The following is a 25,163-nucleotide window of genomic DNA, read 5'->3' on the forward strand; positions in this document are numbered from 1 at the left end:
CTCTGGGTTTCGGCCAAGAACCCACTTACATGAAGCAATATTTGATAAGAATAAATTCCAATTAAGTGAACAAGGTTGTAGTTTGTCATAAAGAGATTTATGTGTGTCATTTAAATGTAGACTTAATCTGTATTCTTTGTTCTGATTTAATGGAATATGTTTTGAGTTCCTACCAGAGGTCTGGTGCTACCAAAATTATTACATTGTAAGTTTTGAAACTATGAGAATATTAGTAGATTTATGGTTAGACAGATGAACATGCAGGCATTGAATTATTGAAATGGATTTAAACTTATATTTGAATTTAATTGGCAAAAATTAACCTGATCAAAATGGGTATGCATGAAGTGTTTTATCTTTCAATCTTCTAGGAACTTAAGTGAAAATACACAAAATAAATTCTTTTACTTATAAACTACATTTTATATGTAATCCTACCAAGAAATCTTTACCTCTATACTTCATTTACCTACTAACCAATATTACATATGACATAACATTTTTAAATTTTACATACACACACACATAATTTGTGAATCATGTATGGAATTCCTTTTAGTTTGGGGAAATTCAATAAGTGATTGATCTCATTCACAATTTTTATTAATGTGAGTAGTGGTCCCAAGCATCTCCTACAATTTGTAGGTCAACCAAGTGTCCCATGAGAGTGGAGGATAAATGCTTTGCATCTTCCAGTAGAAGGTTCACTTCTACACATACCCTCAGGCCCTGCTGATTCAGTATGCACAGAATTGGGATTCCTATCTTCTTATGAGGACCCAAGTTGAATAGTATCACTTGCTCATCCCTAGGAGGGCAAAGAATAAACATACCTAGTGACCGCTAGTGATAGACCCCAATTAAAGGTGAGGACAGAGGATGGTAGCCTCCAAAGTGGGTTTTGTGAGACTAAAGGGAAATAGCTAACCAAAAAATAAGAGAAGAAATTTTCCAAAATATCACAGAAAATAAATGCAAATGGTTCAACATAAGGAAAGACAAAGGAACATGTGGAAATAAGTTAATCTGACCAAAGGAAGAAGAAGATGTAAACAGATAGCCTGTGCTTATATTATTTCCAAATAAAAACATAGTAGCGTTTTTAATCTTATATTAACAAATATAACCTTGGAATAGTTTACCCTTATGGAGTTCTGTGATCATCCATTTCCATGCAGCAATTTTAATTAATCTTCCCAAATAGCCCTGGGAGATATTTATAACTACCTTTATTTTATAGATGAGAAAAATGGGCTGGGAGAGTTTTCTAGAACTCTTGCCAAAAGTCACCAAACTAATCAGTGGCAGCAGGGAACTTAGTACTTATTCATATTCATCTCTAATTTTTTTGCCCCAGCCTTCGATCTTGAATTTACAATTAGCTCACTTCCTTCTACAAAGTGCCTTCAATTTCTTTTAGTGCCATCAGAGCACTTAGCAGCCAGTGGGTATTTAACATGTGTATCAACTGACTAGAATTAGGCAGGATATCAGCATGTTACTCAGGGCTGAGCCTAATACTGGGGGAGAATAGTTAAAGCATTTCAAGGAAAACAGTACTGTGAGTAAAAGACCTTCACCAGGGATGATTGTCTCAGTAATGCCCACCAGATCCTAAGAGGAGGGGTTCACACCAGCAAAACCTGTGACTTCACCTAGAAAAGTTGAAAACATGGCTGAGACTGAAAGAGCCTTTATGGGAGGTACTGGGAAGGATGAAAACAGGCCTAACATCGAAGCACAGAGGAATTACTGCTTCATACAAGATGATGGATTATCTGGGGAACAGTGGCGCACACCTGCCTCTGGGTCTGAGGCAGGAGAATTGCAAATTCAAGGTCAATCAGCAACTTTGGTGAGAATCTGTCTCCAAAAAAAAAAAAATTTTTTTTAATTTCTAAAAGGACTGAGGATGTAGTTTAGCACTTGCCTAGCACACACAAGGCCCTGGTTCAACCCCTAGTACTGCCAAAGAAAAAAAGAAAAAGAAAGCTAAACAGCAATTTTGAGTCAATTACCCTCTGAATAAGTTACGTATTTTTGGCATCATCTTTACTGAAAATGAGTGTACATGTCTATGGTATTCTGTAATTTTAAACTTTCATAGATCAGACTTAAGAAAAAACCCAAAGCTATCTGGAATAGTCACTTAATATTTCTAAGTGGCTACTCTATGAAAATCATTGTACAAAACAAGATAAGAATAATTTTAAATAATTTGCTAATTTACAGGAGGTGTATTCATGTGTATGATATATTCCTTGAAGATAGTCTTTCAGAAACAATTTCCATGTATCTTCCATTTTTTTCATTAAGAAACTAAGGTAAATAGTAATACGAACACGGGGAAGGATAAAGCCATAGTGACCTTTAGGCTTTATTGTCTTATGTATAGCAGACAATGCGAGGAGACCTAGACTCCAGTCTAGTTCCCATTTGGCAACTGATCCTCTGTAGCATTGGGAAAGTCATTTCACCTTTCCAGGTATAATGGCAAAAATGACAGAGAAAGAACTAGAGCGCTGTTTTCCAAAGTATATTGCATAGACTACTGTGGGTGTTTTAGCTGATACAGAGATAAATATTTTAAATTTCGGTAGTTATTTATTTTAGTGTAAATCATGGACAGTATGACCAGCAAATCAAATGTATAGAATCATCCATTTTATTTTTATTTTTATTACTTAGAACAAATCAAATATAAAGGAGAACTTTAAGTTTAATTTTCATAAAATATTAAACAATTTAGAGATGATAACATAAATATAGATATAAAATAGATATAATGAATGATAATACACATACATTATATATGTGTATTTTCTGGGTATGTAATATATATAGTATATTATATTATATATGAGTATATATTATATATGAGTATATAAATAATATATATATAAAATCTACATATGGATACAGAAACTACAAAGGTGGTATTCAAAGAACTGAAGTTTGGGACACATCACTGAATGAATTTCAAGTCCCCTCCACCATGAAGAACTTACATTTTCAACAAAAGAAGGGTGACTGTCAAAGCTAGAGAAATATTTCATAAACCAAAATAGATGATATCAGATTACCAATGAGACTCAGCTTGATAATGAACTTCTTTCTTCAAACAAAGCAAACTGCAATCATTGAGGGGCTGAACCTCACAGGACCCAATGCTGGTTCCTACGGCAGCTGCCGTCGTTGAAGGTTTGTACCCATATCCCATCTTCCTTCAAAACCTTAGTAATTCTTCTCCTCCTTCCTAGAGTGATTTCAAAACAGTCTTTAAATGATGAAGAGATGGAATCAAGCCCATTTTTCCATGTACCTTATTTTCTTGTATGTCTTTCCCTGCCAAAATGTTAATCTCTAAATGTTCATCTCAGTACTCATTGTGCCCCCGGTGGCCTCTTGGGCACTCAGCTGGGACAGAGGCTGTTCCACCACTAGGAGATTTTTCCTGTCATTTCTATGGACGTACTTACACATTTCGAAATTTCTCTAAATATTTCTTGAGAGAATAAAATGAGAGTTTTATTCATTTATTTATTTTAAATTTTTGGTGTGCTGGGGCTTGAACCCAGGGCCTTGTGCATGCGAGACAAGTACTCTACCAGCTGAGCCATATCCCCAGCCCCAAAATGAGTGTTTTAAAGAAAAAGGGATAAATTATTCTACCTCTAATTCTTCTACGGATTAAACCACCGTTTAAAAAGCAAATGGAAAAAAATTCCTATATAGTAATATTCCAGACACTTCTGTGTGAACATCTTTCATATTTGAAGTCATGCAAAACCGGCCTATAAAGAGAGAAAGCACAAAATAAATGTTGGTGCTCTGTTGTGTACTAAGTGAACAACAATAACAAAAAAGTTAGCCCTTGGTGGAACCCAGGAAGAGAATCTTTCACCCCATCATGCATGCCCATTGCTTGAAGAGATTGACCTTCAAAGGGCCTCTTAGTTGAGATAGTCCATGGTACTGGTACTGATTCCTAAGAATTAAAAAAATATATATTTTATTCAAATGAAGGAAATAACATATCAATAAAAATAGCATATTATAGACATAAAATTATACATTTTTACCTAAAATCATCTAGAAGAAACTGGATCATTCAGAATATTTTAACCATGCAATTCCAAAAGAACATGTATGACTTATGCTGCTGTTTATGTTAGAAGCTTTTGTGTAGATGCTGTAAGTTCCCAAAGGCTTCTGGCTGAGGTCTTTCTGGAAGTGCAGAAAGCTCTCCCAGCAGCAGACCAAAGGAATCAACCTATGTCTATAGCATTTCCGCAAATCATGTCCAGATCAGCATTTCCCTAACCAGGCTTCACATCCCAAAACATAAACAGACATGCACACAGTCTAAACTCCCACACACAGCTTTAAAAGATCTCATTAAGAGAAAGCAAATTGTTTCCCTGTCTCTTACTAAACAATTTTCTTTTTAATGACTTTGAAAAAAAAATTCAATCTCAAAGCACTTTCAACAGACCAACTTAAATGAAAATCTTTACACAAGAGGGCTATTAGAAGATTAGAGTTTGGGGGGGTGGGGCAGTGGTAGTTACAACCATAGAAAAGGTGGTTATCCTATCATTTGTATATCTCAGAGAACAACAAAAGAATATGAATGATTTTTCCCCTCATTTGGAAGTTATTAGTAGACTTTGCTTTGTTCCATTGAGAAATAAGAGAAGAAAATATGAAGTTACAGTGAACCCATATGGCCAGCAGGAAAATCCTATTTAATTGCTTTATTGCCAAAAATGTTAAATCACTTCCTGAGGATGCAGTTCAAATGAAACATATGGCAGCTATTAGCAAAAGCTCCTAACGAATTCAAAAATATGCTTTTTATGGGAGCTTTCTCAAAAGCAACAGTCAAACTTGTTATTTAAACTGTGTTACAGATACGCATTTGGTATGTTTCTTCTACAAACTTTGATGAACACCTACTGGGTGCTAGTTTACACAGCAAGCTTACGTGGGAAGTTTCATTTTAAGCCCAGAAACAGAACACTTCGGCACTTCAGGATGAAGCCCCAAATCTAACCATGCCTCATCTCAGAAGTCAAGGGCAAAAAACATCTCCCAGCCAATGTCTCCATCCCAAGAGTTCAATCCCAGAAAAACATCCCATTACCACCTGAAAAGTCCCAATTATCTGGTTACCTACTTATTTCTCACAATGCTACACCATTGATGGTGCTAATCATTGCCATTTAGCACTACTTCGAGGAATTATTCTTTATCTTTTTCACATCTTGTTGTCAATTCAAAGTGAGAATTCCACAAACAAGAAAACTTTGCTAATGGTTTTTGTATCTAGCATAATGTGAGGCATGTAATTAAGAATCAGGAAATAGTTTTAATTAATTGAAAATTAAATGTCAGTGTTTTCTAATTTCTTTAATGTCTCTTATCTCTGGAAAATTTTAGAAATTTAGTCAGTTTACTCATAATCATTTTCTAGAGAAACAATTTTCTTTCAAATTCAAAGTTTAAGTCAGTTCAGAGTATCCAGATGTTATTATTATGTGGTCTTATTTTAAAAGAGAAGTTTTCAAATTTTAGGTTTATTAAATTTTATCCATCTTTTCTCTACATTGTAATGTCACCATTGCAGTTATTAAAGGAAATGAGATTTGGGAGCAAAAGAATCGTACAGAAACTGGTGAGATTCCAAAGTAATTGGGATTGGCTACATGAGATATTGGCACTGGATATATGAAGGCTAAAATGGTTCTACTTCGTAACTAAATTCGCTGATTGACATTTTTATTAAATTTATCAATGCCCAGTTATAGATTTCTTCAATCAAATAAAATATGGGAAAGACCTGTCTTGGATGCTAGTCAATCTTGTGATTTGGGGCAAGACATTAACATTGTCTTAAATGCTTTAGCTGTAAGAAGAGAGAGATGAGATTTCCAAATATCCTAAACAGATATTCATCCACAGGTAGTTTATTACTTAAGTCAATATCCTATTATGGAACCTCTCCAGAATTTTTCCTCTTCATTTCCCAACGCTCTAATTAGAACAGCCTCAGAGGTCAAGGCGCCAGTCCTGGCTGCCACTGCTGATGGTGTGACATCATGAAAGTTACTTCAGTTTCCGGGATTTAGAGGGTTGTTGTAAGAATCGAGGGAAAATTTACCGGTTAAAAATTGTGCCTTACACTTACTAAGCCCTGAAGAAGTGTTAGTTATTTTTCTACCGAGGAAGTTCCTCCAGTCATCTTCCTTTAATTACCAATCACTAAACTTCACTTTGTTGTCAATCAGGGAAAGGGTTTTTTGTGGTGGTGGTGATTGTTCTATTATTTGTTTGTTTGCTTTTCTCAAAGAGAAAACTTAATTTAAAACCCTTGATCAACGGTAAATTGAGGAGTTAGACTTCATATATAGCAGACAGTGTGAAATCAATTTTGATAATCATTTTTAATTCTTCTCAAGAGAGACACATAAAAAGTAACAAACATCACCAAAACTGTAGGATAAATTTCTTGGAAAGGGAGAAAATGACCTCTTCCTGTTTTTTAATCAGAGAAGTTCTTGCAAGAGAAGGAAAAATCAGATGACACACCTACCAAGGGAAAGATGCTCAGAAGAGTGCTGGACACCTCTGCTGGCTATTTGATGAGCTGGGCCTGATCCTCATACTGCTGTCAAATATCCTGATATTCTTCATATCTGTACCCAGGGTGCAAATTTGATGTTCAATCCAGAGAGCAAGTGTTGAACAAATAAATAAAACAGATTGAGTCAAAACATGCCTTAAATATGGATAATTCTTGCCAAAACAAACCTCTCCCCTATTTTTATCTATAGAAAGTTTTACTTTATATGAATGATTGGACCAATCTCCAGATCCACTGAATTCCAAAGGTGATGATCTCAGCAGTAATCATATGTCACAAAGATAGGGGCATCTTGATAATCATTGTTTCTGGAAATAAAAATTGATGTCATGTTCTTGCACTTATTAATAACAGAGGTACACTTGGACCTCTTCTCTCGCTCTCTTTCACACACACACACACACACACAGGCACACATTTCTAACAAAATCGCCCATATTATCCTGCTTTTCTTGCCTCAACTCTGTAGACTGTCTGCTAAAGAGGAGGAGAGAGGCACCACTTTCAGACATATGCTGTGGCTGGGTGTGGGAGGGGACATCAAATCACAGTGGCTCAGATAGATTTATAAAAAGACTTGGAGTTCAAGTTAATGAATAATTGAAGTAAGAACCAAAAATTCAGCTTCCTTAATTTGTTTTAGGGTATCCACAAAGGATAGAACTAGACAGTGATTTTTTTTTTAAGTCTTTTGAAACATCGTAGTCTGAACCCTATTTTTAAAATAATGATCGTGATAACTGCTGGGAATGAAACTTCTAAATCTTTCCTATCAGCAAATTAACCCACTGGATCAACGCCCGTAGTAGTAAACAGTCAGAGCAGCTAGCGTTTTCCTGAGGACCTTTTGGGTTTTCTAGAGGTTCCAAATCTTGGTCTTTCAGCAACCCTGAGAAGTGGACGTGATTATCCTTGCTTTATAAAGGAGGAATCTGAGCCTGGAAAGGTAAGACAGCTCATTAAGAAATAAGGGACAGGGAAGAGATTTAACCAATTTGCCTTTTCTGCCTCCCAAAAATTGGCCAAAGGAATTGAACTATAAAAATTTGACCCAATTTCTCCAAAGAGTGCTTTTTGTGTCACTTACTGCCAATTCCTTTTAAAGATAATATGGGTATATGTTAGTTTGAGTTATCTTCAGACAAGAAAATAATAACAAGTTGATTTACAGTCATCACAGGCAGATCTAATGATTTCCCAACAGTTCCACAGAGCTTATTTTTCTAAATTGTCATGCTCTATTTAATTTTTCTACACATGTGATACTTTATTTTATTCCTAATGATGCGATTTATTGTTTCTTTCTGATAACATCATAATTTTGTGTTTTTCTTTTCTTTTTCAGGCTATGCCAGGTGTTTCAGAGAAGGAAAAGGCTGGTAAGTTGACACTTTGGTTTTTTTTGTATTTCAGAATAAAATTCCATTTTAAAGTAGACATTTTATTAAATATCTAAAATGTATAAATTTCATCAATATCTTGGAAAATGTTATTGTTGAATTCCTGAAAAAAAATGAGTTTATTGTGCTCCAAATGTAAGAAAAACCGTGTAACATAACATTAAAAATATGTAACATAACATTACATTATAATAAGACTTCTTGTATCCTCATAAATATCTGCAACCGCATTTTTTAAGGAAAGCAATTCAATATTAATCAATGTTGTGAAGAAACAGTCTTTGGAAACTGGTTGTTACTAATTATCAAGATTTATTTTTGAATCTTAAGTACATATTCAGTAACCATGGAAATAGTCATACTTGATGTTTAAAGCTGATGCTATACTCTCAAAAATATAGATGTGAGGCAATATAAAGAACTGTGTTAGAGATAAAATTATGTTTTTATGCTGTATACTATAACTATTCAAGAATATCATGGAAAAACAGGTAAGGATTGATGAGAAACATGGAAATATGAAAATTAGATTCAGATTGGTGATCCTGTGTGCTTTTTAAAAATCTTTTGATCTTTCCCAATATTGTCTTATGCATTCTAACTAAAACAAAAAAAAACCAAAACCAGAGTAAAGATGTGCCAGCAAACTTGAAGCATATCACACAGTTCATAGACATTCGCGATGCTTAAGAGCCATGTTAAAAGTTTATAGTGTCATCTAAGAGAAGATACAGTTTCAAGTGCCTTTGTACTAAAGCATAAGAGTTTGTCTGATATGATTTTGATACTGGGGATGTTCATCTTCTATTTCAGAGATCTTATTTTTGCTGCTAGATAATGTTCACAAGTTTTCATAGTTTGTTCCTTCTGTGAACTCAACTTTTCTCTCGTATTTAGTCTGTGTCTGATTTCTTCAATAATGTTGAAAATGCTTCAGAATAGAAGGGAAACTTTGAATTGGCCTGATATGTCAAGGCAAGAGGAAAACTGCTGTATTTAACAATATACTAGTATTCTATGGATTAAGTACAAATACTAAATAAATTGATGCTTTCTTTTTCCTGCATTTTTATTGGTACATTATAATTGTACATAATGGTGGGATCTGTTGTTACATATTCATACACGAAACAATTTAACAATATGATTTGGCCAATATCATTCCCCGTAAATGAATTTAAATTACAGTTCCAAAGCCCCAATCTTTAAATAGATTCTGTTGGCTATATATTTATAAAAAGTAGTAAATAGTTATGTGGGTATGTGCATCACAAGGAGAAAGAAATGTAGCTAAAGTCCCGTTTTATCTTGGGTTATAACATTCTCTGTAATTCCCCTGATTAGTTGCAATTTAAACAAAGTATGTAACAGAGCATAGTTGTCATCTTATTCCAGAATATCAGCAAATTCTTTCATACCCCAAGGGGAAAATTTGGATGTGACTTGTTGGCTGGTGAAGAGGAGAAAGAGGGAGTGGACAAGGCTGTCGTTGAAAGAGATAGGGAAATAAAAAGCTACCTCCTTCCTCTTTCATTGAAATGGCTTCAGTTTGAGAAAGAAACATTCCATTTTATCACACCTCTCTAATACTTTAAAAATTTTATTGCAACAAAGAATTAATTAGACGTAGAGCATAAATACAAAACTATCATCATGGAAATTTTCTTCTTCGATGACAAAAAGAAACATGAACTTAACTAATATCCTTCCTTTAATATTTTAGATGATTTCTATATTGATGTTGTGCAAATAAAAGAGTTAATAGATTCAGTTCCCTGGGGTTCCATAAATGCCTGTGAAAAGCAGGACTTACTAGTGGGCAGGTACAACCTGCCCCAGACACCCAGATACCCATCCCAGAACTCAGCAGCCTGAGATGAGCTGATCTGAACGGATCCTGTCTTCCCTCGAACATTCAAACAGCAGAATGACTAGGATTTTGATTTAAGAGTCCTAGAGAATGTGTCGTGTTTAAGAAAAAATATAATTTAATTTGATAACATAAATATAAGAAAGAAATTATTTCTTCAAAAAAGTGAGTGAATTTGCCTGACAAGACAAATGTTTATGTTTGACTAATTTATGAGTGATGGTATCAGATTTGACAATTCAAAAGAGAATATGATTTATTTCAAAAGTTGTAAAGGACAATAACTGTCAAAGCCATCTAATTTTTGCATTTCTAAACTTTTTCATGCACCATAAAATATGGTGAGTGTTCTGTACACAAATGTGAATCTCTTTATTCCTAGCTCTGTGCATCTTTATTTTTAATCTCCCACTAGACAGTGGAATAGCCATGAAGGCAGAGGACCTTCTCAATCTTGGGGTGGGGGAAGCGGTAATTGAGCTCTTAAATAGGATTAGCTTCAGACCCACCCTGAAGGGGTGTCATTTTTTTTCCCATCTTGATAAATGAATGTAGCCTATTGTTCCTTATTGAGAAAGTCTATTTTTAATCCTTGTGACCACTCATCCAAGCCAACTGGAACCAACTCTACCAGGCTTTGTAAAGCTCTAAACAGAATCATTTTGGGTACATTCCATTAATCCTCCTTGAATTTCAGTTATGTGTTTGTCCCCATGTGGGCTTTAAATAGCTGTCTTCTGTTATGACCCATGCTGCTGTGCTAACACAGCCAGTGGGGTCCATTCTGCTGTTCTCCTACCTCAGGAGGACAAACACTCCAAGGGGAAAACACTTTGGAAATAGCCCCCTAGATGCATTTGTTCCATAAGTTCTTATTAAACTACATTTTCTGGGCATTATATGAGGTTCTCTGGACCTAAGAGAAATTATGAATAAAATTTGGTAACTGCCTCAAAGAAACTCAGATTCTAATTGGAGAATATCCTCTCAGGTCAGCATCTTCCTCCTCCTCTTCTCAACTGAGTTTTTTTTTTTTTTTTTTTAAGTAGCAGGGATTGAATTCAGGGGCACTTAACCACTGAGTCATATCCCAGCCCTTTTTATTTTTTATTTTAAGACAGTGTCTCACTAAGTTGTTGAGGTTGGCTTTGAACTTGTGATCCTCCTGCCTCAGCCTCCTGAGCTGAAGGGATTACAGGTGTATGCCACCATGCCTGGCTCAACTGAGAATTTCTTATCTCACCTTGTTCAAAAGCTTCCTAGGAAAAGAATCATATGAAAGTATTATTTCTGGGAATCTGTATCAGAATGTGCATTTTAAGAATCTGAAATACAGTCTAAACAACTTGTTGTTAAAATATTAACTTCATTACGCAAGTGTATATATGTATACACACATACATCTATTTGTATCCAATATATAATATAATATTTTCCTCTAACCCCCATCAGACACCATAATCTGTGTGGCTCTAAAGAGAAGGCCCAATGCCTTTGGCATATTCTCCAACACATCTGCTTCCTATCTGTGTGGCCTTGAGCAAGTTGCTTAATTTCCTCATTTATAGAGCATAAATAAAGTATCTGCCATGGTATTTTTGTAAGACAACAAATCTTGGTATGAAGTAGTTCTAAAAAATGGTAGCTATTTTTTATGATGATTAGCTGTGTTCATAATCTCTGTGTGTCTGGAGAGCTGGCTCTCTGCTGTCTGTGTGTGCCCTAAAAGTCCTTAATGCTTCCTCAGGGCATGGAGTGACAGCTAACCAGCCGTTCATGTGGAAGACAGAGATGCTCCCTTCACAAGTCCTCTGAGTGGGGTTAATTCAGACAAAGGTTGTCACAGTATAGGCAGAGTTGGTCACATTTAACCCCTCATTAGAAATTATTTTCTCTACAAGGCTGATATTCTTTTTTGTGAACAGATAATCTTGAATTTTTGCAAAAGATTAGTCCCTGGGAAATATATACCCTCTGTCCCATTTTCCCATGACTTGCTTATCCTCCTCAATCCCCAGTCCCTGGGGAAATTAGAGCCTATCTACCCAGCAGCCCTATTGGATCCTATCTCCCTCACTTCCTGCACATAATCCTTGTCCATTTTTCCTACCATTGCTTTGGTTCAGGGCTCTACTTCCCATTTAACTTTTGCAACAGTATCCAGAACTGGTCTCTCTGCTTTAGCTTTACACCCATCTTCTCTCCATACTGTGATCTGACCTTTCTTGGAAAAGCAGGACCTAATCATACCAATTACTGCTCATTTTACCTGTCTGTGCATTGTCTATAAAGTAAGATAGAACTTTCCTGCTCGACATACCTGGACATTAATAATCTCGATGCAGTATAAAGTATTGTACTGGGTATAGAAACTTTGACCCTCAGATCCACTGCCTGCCTTGCTTCTCCCTGACCAGTGTGGACTAAATGCATAAGCTTCCATCCAGCTTCCATCCTATCTGGAAGATCCCCAGTCAGCCAAGGAGGAGCCTCCGCAAGAGACTGGGTATGGGGGCATTGGGCCATTGAAGCTGGGTGTTTCATTCCCTCAACTGCCTCGCATCACAAGTTTCCAGGCTCTGACAACCACTCTCTCCTCTTGCCCTGTGGTTTTCCTACACTTTTATAAATAGTTTCTTTGTTAAACTCCCCTCAGTTTACCCCATGTGCCATTCATTTCCTATTAGGAGCTTCCTGGATATACACAGCAATATTTCCCCTTCTTTCTACTCCTTTGTTTTATTGGTTGATTGGTACAACTACAGCCACCACATCCAACGACAAAGACCCTTATAACTTTTTATCTTTCTTCTTCTGCCTCATCTGTGACATGTACTTGTTGAAAAAATTACAGTTTGACATACAGAAAAGAGAGAAGTAGAGAGAAATTTGTCTAATCTAGAAAAAAATAATGACTGTTTTTTCTGCCTCCTAAATGAACATAATGATGCTTCATACTTTGGGGAGAAATATATAGGTCCTTATGATTTATAAAGTGCTCTCTATCGAATAGAAACATGTAACTGAGAAAATAAGTACTTCAGCTTGGCCATTAAAATGTGATTCTGAACATATTTGAGAAGTAGTAATATGGAGTAATGTGAAATTTCTCATTCTAAAATTAAATCACAGAATACCTTGCAAATTTCGTCAAGCTACATGGCAGTTCATGGACCATGATCATTAGCCAAAAATGGCATTTTCCCCTGTCTTGAAATGCTTATTGTTTTATTAGACTTGACAGTACTATCACCTCCTTAATGTAATGAATTATTTCCCAATCAGAGATCATCATCACTGATTGTTCTGTGGTCCTAAAAGCACTGTGTGTCTCATTTTCTTGCTTGGCTGTCTTCTTCTCCATCTGTGAGATTTTCTTGTTCAGGAATATTGTCTTCATGTTCTCTGTAACCAAAACAACTGCCGTTATATAGTGTGTAATCTGTAGATATGTGTTAATCAGTAAATTAATATCACAGAGATGCTTTAGTTTCCAGTCAATGATTTAGCGTCAACATAGTTCTAAAATTTTTATTTAACATTCTCTTCCTTTCACTCCATCACTCCTGTTACCCACCCAAATATCTGCCAAATATCTCAGCAAGGTACTTAATGGTGCTATTTGGGGATATATCCCATTCAAATGTATAAAAAAGTACCACTGAAAAAGATGACTTGGAACCTGATTTTGGTTGTATTCATAGGCCATTTTTGCTAGAATGTTTGTTCTGCCTCAAGGTGATTTGTTTGGCCAGAAAATATTAAAAATCAAGATAATGAATTATAGCTTGAAACACTTGTGAAAGGTATCTTTCAGAAGTATATAACAGAGTTATAGTCTCTCCAAACTTTGTGTTGTGCCTAGCAAGGCAGAAAATAGAAATCAAACAGTTCTTTGTGACACATGTGTGAGAGAAAAAATTAGGGTTTTCATAATTTCATTCCATGCTTCTTGTAAACATGCTAAATAACAAACCCAGACTTGGTGTCTTTTGGTATTAATTTTCTTGGCTGCTTTTGATCGCCGAGAAGGGAAATGCAGATGACAAAAATAAGATCTAAAATGGAAAGACACTTCTGCCTTTGCCAGTGTGATCATCATTGCTTGGATTCAGAGAGTTATCAATGTGATCTGTTTCACTCTGAGCCATGGTCCAATATTTACAGATCCAAAGAGATATGATTTAAAAAAATCACAGGATTGCTGTATTTCAGAATTCTTTGAAAAATTCTACCCTGTTGCATGTCTTCATTTGGTATGGATTAGATTGTTTTATTGTTGTCTCACTAACATGTGAACAACTTGAAAGACAGAGTTTTCTTTCACTCAGTTCTTTATTTTCCATGCCTGGCATTATTGGGTAAATAAAAAAATAATTGCAATCATTGAAAATTAGCCAATGCCTTCCTCTCTTATAAGTGATGCTTTTTTTTTTTTTTTTTTTTTTTTTTTTTCCATTTCAATGCTTTATTCATTCAAATGACTCAATACAATTTCACTCTATAGGTTCTTTTTTTTTTTTTTTTTTTTTTTATTGTTGGTTGTTCAAAACATTACATAGTTCTTGATATATCATCTTTCACACTTTGCTTCAAGTGAGTTATGAACTCCCATTTTTAGCCCATATACAGATTGCAGAATCACATCAATTACACATCCATTGATTTACATATTGCCATACTAGTGTCTGTTGTGTTCTGCTGCCCCAAAGCCAAATGTACCATCTTCGAATTCTACCCTAAGGGAAGCACCTATTGTAACAGCAAAGATTGCCCGCCACACACACCCAAGCTGTTAGGATTAGGATTCTGGGGTCTGAAAAGTGTCTTTATCTGGCCAGTCTGGGTTTTGGCCAACATTCTAAATTCTTTATTCCCTTTCACTCTCAGAAAATGAATTTCACTATTTTAAACTAATGGCTTATAAATACTCATTGCTTCATTTTTTTAAAAAGTATTATGCTCTCTACTTGACTGTTTTCTTAGGAGGAAGGAATTTAGGGTATGCCCACACATAACCTCTTGGTTCCTCTGAAACCTAATGTAAACTAATCCTTGAAAAGTTGGCTGTGGTTGACTGGGTTGTTGAGAGGAAACACATTAGCTTTCAGGTATCAAGGAATTCAGGGAAAATATAAGCCAGCTATTCTTAAATACCAAAGATTTTGAACTCAAGATTTAAAAAGTAAAGATAACTTCTAAATGTTCTTTAATTTTCTATCAGCTTTTCACTTACTGCTAAATAGGTGAAACAAATTTACTTTTTCACCAGAATCAATAAAATGTAACTTCTTTTCCTCTCAATTATATTTCAAGCAAAACTGATGTGTGATATTTATTTTTAACAAGTTCCACTTGAAATATTGCATCTTGCACTTGTGACGATTCTCCCCAGGTCTCTGAAAGTGTTACTTCTCTGGTGTCTTTCTTGTGGTATTTAGTGTTTCCTGGGATGCCTTTCTGTTTGTGAATTACCTTCCAGATCAGGCTGTAAGCGTCAAGTCAGATGCCTCCATTTTATCTTACCACTCAGTGTGGTGATTTGCAGAGAGCAGGTTCTCAAGCAATGATTTTGGAATGATCTCCTTATTTGGCACACCAACCACTCCTGCAGGCACTCAGTAAATCTCTTTTCTATCAATAACCAGGATTTTTCACAAATAATGGACAAGCTCAATATTTCTTCTGAAGTTTTTCTTATTCCATAAAGTCTTGTGGTCATTTAGGCCCTCCCATGAATCCTTGCAAAGAATAGCTATCCATGGTATAAAGAGAATGCTATGAACTACTGATGTGGGCCAATTAAATACTTTTGCATTTCCATATTTTAACAGCCATTAGCCTTTTATCTGTTGAAAAAATTAATTTGTCACTTTCATCCTGCCTGAAGAAAGACAATTTATGAAAAAGCACCCCCGCTTTGGTACTGGGGATTGAACTCAGTGGCACTAGACCACTGAGCCACATCCCCAGCCCTATTTTGTATTTTATTTAAAGACAGGGTCTCACTGAGTTGCTTAGTGCCTCACTGTTGCTGAGGCTGGCTTTGAACTCACAATCCTACTTCCTCAGCCTCCTAAACCATAAGGATTACAGGTGTGCACCCAAAAAAGCCCTTTGTATCATTTAGAAAGCATTAAAAAAATTTTGTTTAGTCTGAAGTCATCTCTGATCATTTCTTGAAGTTTTTAGCTTTATAGAATTTCCAGTGCATTGGTTGTAGTTCAGTTACTTTTATTAATTGATAATGTGAATATATATATATATATATATATATATATATATATGCAAATACATGCTATAAGGTAAACATTTGATTGATTCTAGCTTCTTTGGAAGTTATATGGAACAAAGTATGAATTTGACCTGCTGAAGTATGAAATGATCTGTAATTCTGATGGCATGATTATACTTTTCTCTGACCCTCCATGGATCAAAAGAACTTTGATTTGTTTTTCTGCATGTAAAAGTTTAAGATCAATATCTCTTCCAGGTGGATCCATGGCCATTTCTGTTGCAGAATTAAAAAATGACTTTAGTATACAGTTATCCAAATGGGAAATCCTAGACAGTCATTAAAATCATAACAAACTGGGCTGGGGATATAGCTCAGTTGGTATAGTGCTTGCCTAGCATGCATGAGGCCCTGAGTTCAATCCCCAGCACCACAAAAAAAGAAAAAAATATAACAAGCTAACAACGCCCAGTAAAAAAAAAAAGACTGGTGCCAGGCTGGGTTGTGGCTCAGTGGTAGAACGCTCACCTAGCATGTGTGAGGCACTGGGTTCGATCCTCAGCACCACATAAAAAAGAAAACAAACAAAATAAAGGTATTATGTCCATCTACAACTAAAAATTAAATACAAAGACTGGTCCCATCCAAGCCATCCTGCTCTTGGGTGTCAGTTGTGCAGAAAAATTAAAAACTGTTTCAGGGAAAGAGTGGATCATGGATTAAAGGAGCTATTTTGTCTTTACTACTATAATCAGGTAGAAAAGATCTCACAGAAGTCCTAATGTGCAGATTTAGCAAAATAGTCACCCAGGAGTCCTCAATGAGGTATTATTATTATTTTTTAAATTCCTCAACTTTGAGCTCCCCCAGAAAACACAGTGACTGCCGACTGCTCATGTTTTAAACCTCTTCTTCATATAAATGTTAAATCAATTCTTTCCTATGGATTTAAGAAAATAGATAAATGGAGGATAACAGTACAATTCATCACCTCATTTTTTAATCTCCCGCCTCTTTATATCTATGGTCTTCTCTGATATGTTTGTTAAGTGTTTCCCCCATCGGGCTATGATTTTCTGAAAGGTAGACATTTTTTCTGCACCTCTGTTATGTCAACCTCTTAAGGGGCGTTTGAATTAATGTGTGTCGAATGAATGATTGAGTGGAAAAATTATAGCAAGCCTTTGCTCTATGCCTGCACTTATGGAAGCACTTTATAGACATAAACTCCATTTAATTCTCTAGGCACCCTGTGAGGTAGGTGTTCATGTTATCCACCTTATACAGTGAGGAATTCTGCGCTCAGTGAGGTTTCTGAAGACACCCCAAGTTACACTGTGGCCTTGCAGGATTCATCCAGCAATGCCAACTGCTGTGTGGTGGTCAAATGCCAAGACTCCTCAGGCTGACGGATATGTTTTCTATAACCTGGCCTTACTCTTCCTCTGCAACCTTATCTCTCACCCTCCTCTAACGCGTACCTTCCTCTGTAGCCATGGTAACAACCTCCCAGTTCTCCTGAAGTTGCTTCTGCATAATTCGACCTTTGCTCCTCCGATTTCCTTTCTAGAAATTATCTCCCCCACTCCCCAAGGACTCATTTGTGTCCCACTTCCACCATGAGGTCTACTATGATAACCCCTGCTCATATGAATTTCATACTTTTTGAAATGATACAACTACAGTGTACGGAGTCTGAACTGGTCATTTTCATAATTAATCCTAGATGAGCTGTCATTGTCCTTTGAGTGTTTTCTTTGTCTCAGTCCTTCCTCCCAACAGTCTTTTAAGTATCTTAAAAACATCACTTAGTTCAGGGCTGCGCACCTAAAAAGAACGAATTTAATGAATAGGTTTTATTTTAGAGCAGTTTTAGGTTCTTAGCAACACTGAGTGGGAAATATTGTTCAAACTATGAGATTCCAGTAAAGGTGAAAGTAAGACGATGGTAAGATCAGAGATGACCCATGGCTTGCAGGGAAGGAGGAAGGAGTAGGCATGGCACCGCGGATTTTTATAGCAGTAAAACTACTCTGTATGATGCCATCATGATGTAGTCAGTATGCAGTCTTTTCAGATTGGCTTATTTCACGTATTAATATGCATTTAAGGTCTCTCCATTTCTCTTTTCAGCTTGATAGAGAATTTCTTTTTAGTGCTGAATAATATTCCATTGTATGGACACATAGTAGTCCCCCTTTATCCATGGAGAATTTGTTCGAAGCTGCATGAAGTCACAGAGTGTACAGAACACTACTTTTTTTCTACACATAGGCTAGAAAGTGACTAACAGTGAACATGCAAACAGGCAAAGGGATGTTCAAAACCCAGGCATGAGAGAGCAGGCCAGCAAGAGACTTCATCTTACTATTCAGAACAGCACATAATTTAAAACTTATGAATTATTCATTGCTGGAATTTTCCATTTACTGTTTTCAGACCACATATAACTGAAACCATGGTCAACAAAACCCTTGATAAGAGGGGACTTCTGTACCATGAGTGAAAGGGATTATTCAATACATTATTAATGTAAAAACTTTTTTTCAAAAAAACTCGAAGACAATGAAATATGTTACACACTTCACTAATGTTTACTTCTGCCCTTTTTCTTTAGGCAAAAGTAACTTTCTTCTCTTTGTCATTGACTTGACTTAATTTCTCTTCCTTGGGATTTTTCAAGCTTTTGAAAGAAAAATATCACTACTAACTATATTATAGACAGCTATAATTTATAACAGTAGGTGAATAGCACTTCTGTTCAGTGGTGAGGAGAGAGCAAGGTGTTTTTAAAAATTTCACAGAGCTACTTAGTGAGCACTTAAAAAAAGTGCTATATGACTCTCTCCTGTTGCAAGACTGCTGTTTTCTCTCTTCTCTGGGCCTTATGTCACCACTTGCCCCACCTCCAAGTATACTGATAAAAGTATGACAAAGTTAGTAAAACTATAATATTTCATACAATTTACACAGCCTACATATTCCTGTCTTTGTGTCTTTACTCTTGAAGCTTACTTTCTCAAAAATAGTCTTTTGTTATCTTTTTCTACAAATCTTGCTCTTCCTTCAGGGATTAGCCTGAGTACCGCTTTTTGCATAAAGCCTTCTACAACTGAACTCCCCTTAGTCTCAGACTACTTTCATTGCTTGTCTTATCTGCAGTCCCTGAAAGGAGCAGTCAGTGTGTTTTGTGACCCTCTCCCTATCTTAATCTGGGGTCAGAGTCAATTGGCCTACAGTGGGCAAGGTGGGAATGCAGACCCCCTGGACCACAGGCCAGAGATTGTATTGGCTGCCCAGTAGCCAAGTAAATCTCTTCTCTTCCTTCGCCTTCCCCTCTCTCCCTCTTCCCCGCTTCTCTCATTTAAATCATGGGCTACAGAGTCTCAATCTGCAGCAGGTGTTTTAGTTAATGGTTCATTGTGAGCTGTGAGCTGAAGCAAACCATTCTGCAAAGAGCAACAGGATTATGGAGTGACAGGGCCAAGACAGAGAAATTAGAGACAATGCAGACTAGAGAAAGATGGAGAAAGTAGATTCCAACGAAGATGACTCCCTGAGTGTCAGTTCCAGTTCTCAAGATACTTCTGGCCCACACCTGCACAATGTGTCTGCATCTTTACATCTTAGGACCTCTATTTTAATTGGACCTAATATGAATGAATTCCTTGTACTTGAATGATTAGATTCTTCTTCAAGTTCCTATGACTGGCCGAGCATGGTGGCACACACCTAGAATCCCAGAGGCTCAGGAGACTGAGACAGGAGATCCCAAGTTCAAAGCCAGTCTCAGCAAAAGTGAGGCTCTAAGCAACTCTGTCTCTAAATAAAATACAAAATAGGACAGGGGATGTGGCTCAGTGGTTGAGTGCCCCTGAGTTCAATCCCCAGTACCCCCCCAAAAAAAATTTCCTGACTGTACAGTTATGATACAAAATGATCTATCAATTCCCAGCAGCACAAAAAATTATCTATTACTTTATTTTCATGTGATGTTTTGAATCATTCCCTGTTTCTGGTATAAGTACTCTGTCTCCCAAAATATATGCAGCCACGTTTTTGTTTTCTAATTACTTGTTCGTTTTATTTCACAGGATCTAGAAAGATCAGTGGATATCCAATGAATTCATAATTTTCACAGTGAGACTATCTTCTTAGGTTACAGAGCCATATTTTTAGTTCATAATTACATTTCAGCCCATAGAGTATCTTTCCATTCCATCTCTTTTAGCTGATCCCATCCAAATCAGTACCATCATACCTTGAATTTATGAGTTTCATGGATTTCTTTTTCCCCTTGGCCAAATAAATTATCTTCCTTTTTAAATCACTTAGTTTTATCTTGAGCATGCCATTCAGTTTTTAATTTGCATTGTAATTTGCTTAGGTCAAGTACTACTGCTCTCAATAATTTAATATTTTCTATAGACTATATTCCTTTTCCTCATTCTACTTAAATACCAATTAGTATGATATTAAATTATGATAGTTAACATTGTAGGCCCAAAATAAGAAAGAAAATATATTCATTTATCTATAAAGAATATAAATAAATAATCAAAGTGTTACAGTTGATAACATTCTTAAAAATAAAAAATCTTCAAGAGAAAAAAAATAGGAATTTGGTTAGACTTACATGTATTCCATGACATGTTTTTTTTTAAAGAATATATATATGTATGTGGAATGTACGAGATATTTCTGATTCTTTTTTTTTTTTTTTTTTTGGTACCAGGGATTGAGCCCAGGGCCACATCCCCAGCCCTTTTTATATTTTATTTAGAGACAAGGTCTAGCTGAGTTTATTAGGGTCTTGCTAAGTTGCTGAAGCTGGCTTTGAACTCCTGATCCTCCTGCCTTAGCCTCCCAAACCACAGATGCCATCGTGCCTAGTGTCTTCTTCTTCTCCTTTTTTTAATTGCTCTTTCTAAGCCCTCTGTGGCTGCCTTCCAGCTATAACACTGAACACAGGAGCTTCCCTCTGTGCAAAACAAAGATTATACAGGTGACCCAAAAAGGAACATAAGACTTTTTATTTTGTCTCTTCAGTAAAGTAGGGAGCTGGCTTAATATAGCAATAAAACCTTCACCATTTTGTAATATTTTTGAGCACCAAAAATATTAGAGCCTTTAAAAAGAGAGTCATCTCAGTCTGACTTGTGACCCTGACTCTGAGATGAGGCTCATCATTCTGCAGCTAATCAGGAGCTCTCTCCCAGATGGTCCCTGACAACAGAACATAAACAGAGCACTGACCTCCTCATCCTCACATGCTGGGAGCGACCTGGCCTCTCTGGGATATAGACAAGAGAAAGTGGGATAAAGACACATTCAACATGTCTTTCCAAATGGAGATGTTCCGGCACCCTTACAAATACCTTCAGGTATTCCCAAAGCATTTCCATCTAGAATGGAGGCCAGCTTTCAAAAAATAACCTCAGATCAAACACGGACAATTTTCTGAAGGGAACGACACATGAAATTTCAGCAAAGTGCGTTTAGTTCCTTAACAGACAGAAGTTAGCAAGAAGCCCTACTTGCATTCTTTTCCTGGTAGAACCTGAGTGAGCCAAGCTAAGGGCGCTGATCCATAGAAAGAATTCCACATCTGGAAAATCTTTGCTCCATCTGTGATAGGTTTTCTGTCTCTTGCTCTTGCTCTACCATTTCCCATGACTTCAACTTACCTCGCTTTTGTTTTCTTTAGAGAAATTATTCAACCCTTAGGGTTTCGCATTGTGTTTTTTTTGTTGTTGTTGTTTTGTTTTTAGGAGGCAGGAGTGAAAGAGCTACCTCCTAATAGTGTTGCAATGCCCTCATTTCTCATATTTAATTTTTTGTGTGTTTTTTTCAGTATCTATGTAAGTAATATATATGGTAATAAAAGCAAAGATCTGATAAACTCTATGGAATTATGTTTAGAATACTTTATGTTGGGAAAAAAGATACTTTAGGTAATAACAGTACTTTGTTTTTTCATTTGCATGGATTTACTATTGAACTTTATCTTCTAATTCAAGAGTTTTGTTACTCTCAAATAATAGTTAATATCCGAGAGCACATAGAAATAATGTTACATGTTAGTACGATAGTATTCATTGATACCACATTATAAATTGTGAAAAAAATGCTAACTCTCCAATCTTAATCTCACTGAGGTCTTAATTAAGTTACATGGCATTGAAGTTTGGGTTTTCTTCTCTTCTCATTCTTTGCATTTTCTCTTGGGAATTCCACCCAATTGAAGATGGTTCTGCACACTTCCAGCCGAGCCACTCAACCAAGCTACATGCCTCACCTCCAGGCCCCCTATAGATGCTGTTCCACATTCTCCACATCATACAGTCTGTACCCCAGTATCTTTGCTGATATCATTACCTTTTCCCAACACTTCCTTTCGTACCATATCCAAATTTCCAATTACCTCCTTTTGAAAGCCTCTGAGGATCTCCACTTCTTGGAAATCAGTACCTTTTCCCGAACTCTCAAATCCTATATTGAACTTTTTATAAAGTGTTTATTTCTTTATGCCCTTTATTATCATTATTAGGATTTATTTTCTCTATTATATCATAAAATTCATGTCTGATTTATCTTTTCCCCTCCCTTTGGTACCAGGGATTGAACTCAGGGGCACTCAACCACTGAGCCACATCCGCAGCCCTATTTTGTATTTTATTTAGAGACAGGGTCTCACTGAGTTGCTTAGCACCTTACTTTTGCTGAGGCTGCCTTTGAACTCAGGATCCTCCTGCCTCAGCCTCCTGAGCCACTGGAATTACACGGGTGCGCCACCGTGCCTGGCTCTGGTTTATCTTTTGATGTCTTATACATAAAGGATAATCAATAATTATTTGATTAAAAGAAAAATGGCATCCATATTTGAGAGTAAAAGCATACCTTTTAATGAAATGTTCGTTAGAGTGTGCCTTTTAACTGTGTTAAGTATGCCTCTAGAATACTTGTTTAAAATTTCAGATTCCTGGAAGCCTCCAGGCCTGCTGAGTCAGAATTCCTAAGGCCCAGCAATCATAAATGTTAATATACTCTCCATGGAATTCAGATAAACACTAAAGTTTAAGGATCACTGGTTTATGTCAGTGAACATTTCCCACTTATTCTTCTTTCCCACGTGGATAGAATCTCAATTTGTAGTTCCAAAATTTTGCTACCTAACAAAATCCTAAGACCTAGGACAAATTATCATGACACTGGATGGCTACCGAAAGGTCATATTTTATTACATATGAGCAAAAATATATCTATTCTCTCTCTCTCTCTCTCTCTCTCTCTCTCTCTCTCTCTCTCTCTGATGCACTGGACTTATAAAACTACTTAAGGCACTACCTACAGAGAGTTTAGAGTCAAGGTAAGAGAAAAGATACATAAATATGAAAGTTTATTGAAAAGACAAAACAATCAAAGATACCCTATGTATCACATAGTTGCATGTGTTTGCCTTTCGTCAAATCTACCCATTGTCTGGTCTACCAAAGACGACAACCTTTTAAAGAAATGATAATAATTCCATACACAGATATGGTGGGGGTAGAGGTAAGGGAGACAGACACTATGCAGTGAGAACCTGAATGTCACATCACCCCATTACTCACCCTCAATACGTGGATGTTTATTGGGACTAGGTTCTTGTTATAAACATACATATCTCTGCCTCCCTACCCATTCGCCCCTCTTCCAGGGCTAAACTTATTCACATATCCGAACCACCCAGAGTGTATTGGTGAGCACCAATTCAACAGGAATTCTAGTCTCTATGAGGTGGAGGGTATTTGCGGGGTGATGAGTCATAGACCCCTATGGAATGATGACCCTGCACAACAGGATGGCAGAGGACTGAATGCCACAGAGAAAAGAAAGAGGTCACAGGAGTGAAGATGTGCAGAGAGAAGAGTAGAGCAATGACATAAACTAACGTTGCCTCATTTGCAATGTTGCAATCCTGGAAACAAGGGACCCTGCCAAACACTGCCTAAAAATTGACTTACGTGGCACAATCCTTCAGCAAGTTACAATCTTGAGCTTCCCCTCAGTGGAACCTGTGATCCCTGTTCCAGGTCAGCACAAGACCAGCCAAATGTCAGCCCATCCGTTCCCTTTCTCTCCCACTTCCTGTTCCCTCCACTAGAAAGTCAAGGGCCAACGATAAAGGGAGCGGCGCTGGCAGCAGTGACCTAGGTATGTGCTGCCTTCCTGCTTGCCTGCTGTCTCAGGATTTCCTTTTTCTAGACCTTGAGTGCATGTCCTCTGAGTATGCTGACAGCCTGCTGAGCAAGATAAGTGGTAACAACTAAGCAGTAAGATTCTCAAGATACTCTGGACGTTTAGCCGAGGGCGAGGACACCTGGGCTGGAGTTGTCCAGAGAGATGGGGGAAAGGAAGTCTTGAAAAACTGGAATGGAAGATCTGAGACATTTCTAGGCAAGGAAAATGCAGTTGGCAAAGTCGGGATGGTGGGAACGCACAGGGCTAGGTGATGCAATGGGGTACCCTGGCTAGCTGCAGCCCACAGTGTGTGTTTGCAAGAAGAAAAGACTGGAAAAATGGGATTCCAGGCTCCGACAGGCCTTGGAGAGAGTGATTATGATTTTTAGTAAGAATGCTAAATCTTATTCCATTAATCATCGATATTACCACAGCTGCAAAGATCTAGATGTCTTTCTTATCCCTACCTCTTTATTCAGTAGTAAAAGACAAAAAAGGTACCAACAGTTCTTTTAAAAAGATACACCATTTTTAGAAACTTTTTGAAAGCAAACACAATCACTATTGATAAGGGACTTTTCATGGGTATATGTCACGGAATTTAAGATGAGGTTGGAGAATAGTCAAAATTTTTTTTGAATTCTGCTTTTGTTTTGGGTTATATGCTTTTAAATTTTGGGTTCTACTTTATTATTCAATCATTATTTATTAAAATAAAAAACAAATGACATCATTAATATAAAGAAAAGATAACATGGAATTTAGACAACTAAAGAAAATATTTCTAAA

The 25,163-nt window shown here is 36.6% G+C and overlaps 1 protein-coding gene across 7 annotated transcripts in view; it reads left to right on the top strand.

Moving 5' to 3' along the window:
* Window positions 1-25,163, top strand: part of Dlc1 (DLC1 Rho GTPase activating protein) — a 470,384-nt gene that overhangs the window by 261,600 nt on the left and 183,621 nt on the right. For 6 of the 7 annotated variants that reach the window (XM_058583954.1, XM_058583953.1, XM_058583952.1 and 3 more), the window contains exon 5: window positions 7,992-8,025. In XM_058583954.1, the coding sequence (XP_058439937.1) occupies window positions 7,992-8,025 (34 nt within the window). Of the gene's footprint in view, window positions 1-7,286; window positions 7,593-7,991; window positions 8,026-25,163 lie in introns of those variants that run through there. The other variant, XM_058583955.1, reaches the window with a different exon arrangement.

This window comes from Marmota monax, unplaced genomic scaffold (assembly GCF_021218885.2).
Source record: "Marmota monax isolate L192 unplaced genomic scaffold, Marmota_monax_Labrador192_F-V1.1 WCK01_AAM20220418_F8-fsc00332, whole genome shotgun sequence".
Taxonomy (NCBI): Eukaryota; Metazoa; Chordata; class Mammalia; order Rodentia; family Sciuridae; genus Marmota; species Marmota monax.